The 8,960-nt window shown below is 38.4% G+C and overlaps 1 protein-coding gene and 1 non-coding gene across 2 annotated transcripts in view; one reads left to right on the forward strand and one right to left on the reverse strand.

The window, feature by feature from the left end:
- The window catches only part of SMCO2 (single-pass membrane protein with coiled-coil domains 2), a 34,339-nt gene extending 26,917 nt beyond the window's left edge, over window positions 1-7,422 (reverse strand). The window contains exons 1-2 of the mRNA XM_047785751.1: window positions 7,295-7,422; window positions 5,980-6,094 (exon numbers count right to left, since the gene is read on the reverse strand). Coding sequence (XP_047641707.1) covers window positions 5,980-6,094; window positions 7,295-7,422 — 243 coding nt within the window. The remainder of the gene's footprint in view (window positions 1-5,979; window positions 6,095-7,294) is intronic.
- LOC125131861 (U6 spliceosomal RNA) lies at window positions 2,322-2,425 on the forward strand. Its single transcript, XR_007136042.1, has one exon. It is a non-coding gene; the product is annotated as a U6 spliceosomal RNA (small nuclear RNA).
- Window positions 7,423-8,960: the final 1,538 nt, after the last annotated feature.

An 8,960-nucleotide genomic window follows, 5' to 3' on the forward strand; every position in this document is an offset into this window, starting at 1 on the left:
CATGGAATATCTTTCCATTTCTTTACATCTTCTTTGATTTCTTTGATTAAAGTTTTATAGTTCTCGGCATATAAGTCCTTTACCTCCTTGGTCAGGTGTATTCCAAGGTATTTGATTTTGTGAGGTGCAATTTTAAAAGGTATTATATCTTTGTATTCCTTTTCTAATATTTCATTGCTGGTATACAGAAATGCAACTGACTTCTGAATGTTCATCTTATATCCTGCTACTTTGCTGAATTTATGAACCAGTTCAAGGAGTTTTGGGGTTGAGTCCTTAGGGTTTTCTATGTATAGTATCATGTCATCTGCATACAGTGACAGTTTGATCTCTTCTCTTCCTATATGGATGCCTTTTATTTCTTTGGTTTGTCTAATTGCTGTGGCTAGGACTTCCAAACCATGTTGAAGAGCAGTGGTGAGAGTGGGCATCCCTGTCTTGCTCCAGATTTGAGTGAGAAGGCTTTCAGCTTTTCCCCATTGAGTATTATATTTGCTGTGGGTTTATCATAAATGGCTTTGATTATATTCAGGAATGTTCCCTCTATACCCACTTTGGCAAGGGTCTTGATCATGAATGGATGTTGGACTTTGTCAAATGCTTTTTCTGCGTCTATTGAGGTGATCATATGATTTTTGACTTTTTTTTTGTTAATGTAGTGTATGATGCTGATTGATTTGCGTATGTTGAACCATCCTTGTGAACCTGGGATGAACCCAACCTGGTCATTGTGTATAATTTTTTTGGTATGTTGTTGGATTCGGTTGGCTAAGATTTTGTTGAGAATTTTTGCATCTATATTCATCAATGATATTGGGCGATAGTTTTCTTTTTTGGTGGTATCTCTGTCTGGTTTTGGAATGAGGGTGATGGTGGCATCATAGAATGTCTTTGGGAGTATTCCTTCTTCTTCAACCTTTTGAAAGAGTTTAAGGAGGATGGGCACCAATTCCTCTTTATATGTTTGATAAAATTCACCTGTGAAACCATTTTTTTTTTTTTTTTTTTTAGTGCTTCACCCATGGCATATGGAGATTCCCAGGCTAGGGGTCTAATTGGAGCTGTAGCTGCTGGCCTACACCACAGCCACAGCAACGCAGGATCTGAGCCTCATCTTTGACCTACACCACAGCTCACAGCAATGCCGGATCCTTATCCCACTGAGCAAGGGCAGGGATCAAACCAGCAACCTCATGGTTCCTAGTCAGATTCATTTCTGCTGCGCCACGATGGGAACTCCCAATCATAAATTTTTAAAAAATAGTTTGTAAAACTTTAATGCCCTGACTTGAAGTTGATAAGAAATAGTCTATAATAAGGCCTTATATCCTGAGAGTGTGGACTATTTGATAAACTCTTAGAGAGTGAATAACTGTATCAGCTAATTTGACTTATTCTGTCCTGGGCCATCAAGTAATGCTATCATGATCACTGACTAAAGGATTCAGCAGGGCACATTGAACCCTGAGTGCAGGGAAGGTATTGTGGCAAAGTGGGACTAATGGTAGCAGCCCTTCCCTGGAATCCAGGGACGAAGCTCCCACAAAAAAATTAGATGACACCATATGTAGTGTGTGTACCCTAGGATCACAGATCCCACACCTCAATGTCCCTATTTTCTTTCTCCCTCTTCTAATTCAGTCTCTGTTGTTCCTTTTTCTCATAACAGGTATTTATCTGTCATGCTGTCTCTATTAACTATTCTCTACACCTGTAACTCCATTCCTTCATGCCTTCTGTCCCTTCTATTTCTTTGGTTTCTTTTTTACTTACTGCAGAGTTCTTGAAGGTGAAGTCCAGCCTGTTAGGACCTTTCTTTCTATGGGTTTGTGGACTTAGCCATCCCTAAATCCAAAATATATGCAAAAGAGAAGGAGACAAAAAAAATGAAACCTGAGCTTCCTTTGAAGGCTGGATAAGGCTAGAAGTAGGAAATACTCACTACCCTTCCTCTATGCTCTTCAGACTGGTTAAAACCACTTTCCTTAGAGTTCCTGGTGGCTCAGTGCCTTAAGGATCCAGCCTTACCACTGCTTGGTTTGGGTTCAATCCCTGGTCCAGGAACTTTCACATGCCAGAACAAAAAAACCCTCTCCTCCCCCATGCCTTCCTCTGTAGCCAATGGCCTGGGGACTCTATGGAGAGATTTGCTCATCAATAACAAAAGGGGTCTTGGCCATTCATTTGCTTTGAACTAAATGAAAGCATAAACTCTTCACAGGACACTCTCAGGTATTTTGTCCAAATTTCTCCATTCCATTTCAGTTGGGTGACTGAATTGTAAGACTGAGAGAGGTTCAGACTGAATTAACAGTAAATGACTGCTTTCTTCAGCAGCACATATACTAAAATTGGAACAATACAGAGATTAGTATGGCCCCATGCAAGGATTACTTTAATTTAAAAAAATCCCATTTAAAATTGTACCAAAAAGAGTAAAATACCTAGGAATAAACTTAACCAAGGAGGTGAAAGATCTATACTCTGAAATCTATAAAACATTGAAAAAAAATTAAAGAAGATTCAAAGGAAATGGAAAGATATCCCATGTTCTTGGATTAGAAGAATTAATATTGTTAAAATGGCCATATTCTCTAGAGCAATCCACAGATTTAATGCAATCTCTATCAAAATACCCATGACATTTTTCACCAAACTAGAACAAATGATCCTAAAATTTATAGAGCCACAAAAGAACAATGAATAGACAAAACAATCTTGAGAAAAATGAACAAAGCTGGGAGTTCCAATTATAGCTCAGTGGTAACAAACCTGACTAGTATCCATGAGGACGCAGGTTCAATCCCCTGACCTCGCTCAGTGGGTTAAGGATCTGGCATTGCCATGGGCTGTGGTGTCGGTCGCAGATGCAGCTCAGATTCCACATTGCTGTGGCTGTGGTGTAGGCTGGCAGCTTCCTCTCTGATTTGACCCCTAGCCTGGGAAATTCCATATGCTGTGGGTGTGGCCCTAAAAAGAAGAAAGAAAAAAGAACAAAGCTGGAAGTATCACCCTCCCAGACTTTAGATTATCTCACAAGCTACAGTAATCAAAACAGCATGATACTGGTCCCTCACATCATACACAAAAATAAACTCAAAATGCCCTAAAGACTTAAATATATGCCATAACACCATAAAACTCCTAGAAGAGAACATAGGCAAAACATTCTCTGACATAAATCATAGCAATCAAAAAATGGGCAGAAGAAATACAAATCAAAATAAAGTTAACATATAATCTAGCAATCCTACTCCTGGGTATATATCCAGAGAAGAACATATTTCGAAAAGGTACGTGAACCCCAATGTTCATAGCAGCATTATTTACAATAGCCAAGACATAGATGCAACCAAAATGTCCATTGGCAGATGAATGGATAAAGCAGATGTGGTATATATATATATATATGTATTTCACAGCCGTAAAAAAATAATGAAATAATGCCATATTTACTCAGCCATAAAAAAATAATGAAATCATGCCATTTACAGCAACATGGATGGACTAAAGATAATCACACTAAGTAAAGTAAGCCAGACAAAGGAAGACAAATGTCATATGATATCACTTATGTGTAGAATCTAAAATATGATTCAGGAATTCCTGTCGTGGTTTAGTAGTTAACGAATCCAACTAGGAACCAGGAGGACGCAAGTTCAATCCCTGACCTTGCTCAGTGGGTTAAGGATCCGGCGTTGCCATGAGCTGTGGTGTAGGTTGCAGACGCGGCTTGGATCTGGCGTTGCTATGGCTGTAGCGTAGGCTGGCAGCTACAACTCCGATTAGACCCCTAGCCTGGGAAACTCCATATATCGTGGATGTGGCCCTAGAAAAGACAAAAAAAGACAAAAATAAAATAAAATAAAATGATTCAAACGAACTTAATGACAAAACAAATACAGACTCATAGATATGGAAAACAAAGTTATGATTACCAAAGGGGAAACGTGGTGGGGGAGGGATAAATTAGAAGTCTGGGATTAGCAGATACAAACTACTATATATAAAAGAGATAAACAATAAGGACATAATTGTATATTACAGGGAATTACGTTCAATATTCTATAACAAACCATAATGGAAAACAATATGAAAAAGAAAACATATATTTCATATTATTTAAATAACAATGACTGTGTGGCACACCAGAAATTAATATGATGTGTACATCAACTATGCTTCAATTAAAAAAAAAAGAAAAAAAGAATGGCATGGTACTGGCACAAAACAAACACATAGATCAATGGAACAGAATAGAGAGCCCAGAAATAAATCCACAAACCTATGGTCAATTAATCTATGACAAAGGAGGTAAGATATACAATGGAGAAAAGCCAGTCTTCTCAACAACGGGTGCTGGGAAAACCGGACAGCTACATGAAAAAGAATTAAAGTATAACATTCTCTAACACCATATACAAAAATAAACTCAAATGGGCAAAAGACCTAAATGTAAGACCAGACACCATAATATTCTTAGAAGATAACACAGGTACGACTTTCTTTGAAATAAATCATAGCAGTATTTTTCGAATCTGTCTCATAAAGCAAAGGAAATAAAAGCAAAATAAACAAGTGGGACATAATTAAACTTAAAAGCTTTTGTATAACAAAGGAAACCATCAACAAAATGAAAAGACAACCTACTGAGTGGGAGAAAATATTAACAAATGATATGACCAACAAGGGGTTAATATCCAAAATATATAAAGCAGCCCATACAACTCAAAAAAAAAAAAGGCAAGCGACTCAATCAAAACATAGGCAGAAGACATGAATAGATATTTTCCCAAAGAAGACATTACAGATGGCTAACAGGCACATGAAAGGATGCTCACTATCACTAATTGTTAGAGAAATGCAAGTCAAAACTACAACAAAGTATTGTCTTTCACCTGTTAAAATGGCTAACATTGAATAATCTGCAAATAGCAAATGTTGGTGAGGATGTGGAGGAAAGGGAACACTTTTACACTGTTGGTGGGAATGTAAATTGGTGCAGCAACTATGGAAAATAGTATGGCAGTTCCTCAAAAAGCTAAAAATAAAGTTACCATATGACCATGGATTTATATCTGGAAAAACCAAAAACAGTAATTTGAAAAGACGAATGTACCCCAGTTCTACTTTCAAAGCCAAAATATGGAACCCACCTAAAATGTCCATCAACAAATGAATGGATAAAGAATTCGTGGTGTATATATACAATGGAATATTACTCAACCATAAAAAAGAATGAAATTCTGTCATTTGCAGCAACGTGGATGGACCTAGTGAATATTATGCTTAGTGAGAAAAATAAGACAAAGACAGACAAATACTGTGTGGTATCACATATGTGTAATCTAAAAAAGAAAAATGAATAAATATAACTCAACTGAAGTAGGCTCACAGATACAGAAAACAAACTAGTGGTTAAACCAAAGGGGAGAGAGAGGAGGGGAAGCACAAATTAGGGGTATGGGATTAAGCGGCACTAACTACCATGAATAAAATGATAAGGAACAAGGCTATATTGTATAGCACAGGAAATTATAGCCATTATAATAATTTTTAACGGTGTATAATCTGTAAAATGCTGAATCACTACGCAGTACACCTGAAACTAATATAATATTGTAACTCAGCTACACTTCCATAAAAAAAGAGTAAATGGCTCTCTCTGATATATTCTCTTAGAAGACAATCTGCAATCTGGGGGCAGTTCTACATATAGTAATTTGCTCTGAGGTGGAAAATATCCCAGTTGTTTCACAAACCCCAAGGACAAAAATAACATAATGCAAAATTCTTTGCATTAGAAGACAAGTCTCTCATGTAACAACAGCAGCCTTTGGAGGAGAGGATGTTTCCTCCCTGATTTCACGCTCTGAACATCTAGCACTGATTATGAGGTGACTTTGTAATATATCCTTACCACTTTCAGATATGAAGTTCCTCTCTTCACCCACTGTGGCATTTAAGTCTGCCCCTTACCCATTTTTCAGTTTCCAAATCATGAAGGAAGTCAGTTGGAGGGTTTTCAGAGAAAATGTCCTCATCATCTGATCTGTCCAAGATGCGGTCCATTTTGGTAAATTCCCTTAGCAAACTGTAGGTCACACAATTGAGAGAGATGCTGTTATGTATACTTTTAAGTGAATCTTGATATGTTTGTGACGGAGGCCTACCCTGCATAGAGAGTGGTCCTGGAATCTATACACATTTTTTTCTTTTTATGGCTGCACCTGCAACTAGGGATTGCATTGGAGCTGCAGTTGCAGGTCTACGCCATGGCCACAGCAATGCGGGATCCAAGCTGCATCTATGACCTGCATTGCACCTTGCGGCAACACTGGGTCATTAATCCACTGAGCGAGGCCATGGATTGAACCTGCATCCTCATAGACACTATGTCAGGTTCCTAACCCACTGAGCCACAATGGGAATTCCTATATACATTTCTATAGGTTGAATAAATAGTGATGACATTTTCGTAGTGTATATGCTACTGCTACTGATACATTATAAATGATTTAACGTCATAGTAGCTTTTGATATCATAGTAGCTTTTTTGACATATGAGGTCTTCTGGAAAATCTTTTAGTTTAAAAAAGTTCCTCCAAAGGTTGTCAACCATTGGTTCATATCAGTATACACTACTTTTTTTTTTTTTGGTCTTTTTTTTGCTATTTCTTGGGCCGCTCCCTCGGCATATGGAGGTTCCCAGGCCAGGGGTCCAATCGGAGCTGTAGCCACTGGCCTACACCAGAGCCACAGCAATGCGGGATCCGAGCCGCATCTGCGACCTACACCACAGCTCACGGCAATGCCGGATCCTTAACCCGCTGAGCAAGGCCAGGGATCGAACCCGCAACCTCATGGTTTCTAGTCGGATTCATTAACCACTGAGCCAAGATGGGAACTCCCGTATCAGTATACACTTTTATCATGTATAAACAAATGCGTGTTTATGTTTATATGAATATTTGTATTTCCTCTACTCTAGAAACCATTTTAAATAGTTTATATCTTTAGCAGATGAAGAAAATGAAGGCACAAAACAATCAACATTTTTTTCACAAATTGAGACTAGAATCTTGGCCATTCCTATTCAATTGATATCTGCCTAGTTTATGACCAGATGTAAGTGTTTCACAGGACATACCACAGTAAATATTTATGGTCAAAATTGGAAGAATTGTAGAGAAGACTGTCAACCTCAACCTTGAACTTGGAAATCTCATCATTTGTGCCCTATGGTCTGAGGAAGTCTCCAGACAAGATCCCATGGTGCTCAGCCCTGACTTACTTCTGCATTGTGCCTTCAGCTGCATCAGTATTTTGGAGAAAACTATTGTTTTTCTCCATCAACTCTTGTTCCTTCCCAACTGTCTTCATCTGCACAGGCGTCTTGTCAGTTAGCTTGGTGAGAGCCATTCTTCAGCACTGCGGAGGAAATGGTATATTTCTTTCTATTTGAAAATTTGATGTTTGTTTTATTCTTTTCATGTTGTTGACATTTAAGTTATTTCTAAATTTTCATTATTATAAACAATACAGTAATGGATATCCCTGTTTAGGAATTTTCAGTGTATCTCTACTACTTACTTAGAATATATCCCTAGAAGCGGAACTCCTGGGAATATGATATACAGATTTTTAAGGATTTAGAAAAATATTCCCAAATGACTTTCTGAAAGATTCAACCAACCACTGGCAGCTGTGTATGAGAACAGGAACCTTCACTCCTGCCTGATAGGCAAGTGTTAGTTGGAGAGCAGAGAACTGAATTGTTAAGAATATTTAAGTAGTGAGAAAAATAATAGTGAAGGAAATAAGAAAAAAAGTAGAAAAGGGTGAACCAGATTCTAGGAAGTTCATATGAAAAGCCGCAGGAAAAGATCCATGCTAAAGAAGATGTGGTACATATATACAATGGAATACTACTCAGCTCTAAAATGAACAAAACAATGCCATTTGCAACAGCATGAATACAACTAGAGATTCTCATACTGAGTGAAGTTAAGTCAGAAAGAGAAAGGCAAATATATGATATCACTTATATGTGGAATCTAAAATATGGCCCAAATGAACCTATCTATGAAACAGAAACAGACTCACAGACCTAGAGAACAGACTTGTGGTTGCCAAGGGGAAGGGCATCGAGGAAGGGATGGAGTGGGAGGCTGGGATTAGCAGATGTAAACTATAATACATGGAGGGGATAATTAGCAAGATCTTACTGTATAGCACAGAGAACTACACTCAACATCCTATGACCTATGATGAACCATAATGGAAAAGAGTATTTTTAAAAAGAATGTGTGTGTGTGTATATGTATATGTGTGTGTGTATATTATATGTGTGTGTGTGTGTTTATATATATAAAACTTTGCTATACAGGAGAAATTAACACATTGTAAATCAACAAGACTTCAATGGAAAAAAAAAAAAAAGGGTCCATGGGAAGTTACTTAAGTCCTAGTAATTAGCAGAGATCAGAAGGGTTGTACTCAGCCCCAAACAGGAAGAAACCATCTCCTCTGTGTATTTAAAAAGAGTGTCTGTAGTTAATTGTCACTGGAGGGTGGCCGGGCCCCCAGGACCCTGAGGGCCAGAATCCCTGAGGGACAATAGGGGACTGTAGACTGATGGGAAGGGAAGTGACAGCAGGGATTTTCCTGGAAGAGTGATTTATGGCTGCGATTAGGAACAGAGGGAAGCAGGAGAGAGGCCCTGGGAACCAGAGGAACCATCTGGGCAACTAGGGCCTGGCCTATCACTCTGTGGCAAAATCGAGCTTTGTTCTTGACTTGTGTGGGATCCACAGTGGACGTGGTGAAAAGGGGACCCTTGTAAAGGCGAAGAAACAGGAGAAGGCTAGAATCTTGAGTGCAGCAATGAAGAATAAATCTTTGCTCTCTTTCTCAGGAAGGACACGGTGACCTGCTCTATCTCTTCACAGCTTCCATCA

Source organism: Phacochoerus africanus, chromosome 7 (assembly GCF_016906955.1).
Source record: "Phacochoerus africanus isolate WHEZ1 chromosome 7, ROS_Pafr_v1, whole genome shotgun sequence".
NCBI classification, from domain to species: Eukaryota; Metazoa; Chordata; class Mammalia; order Artiodactyla; family Suidae; genus Phacochoerus; species Phacochoerus africanus.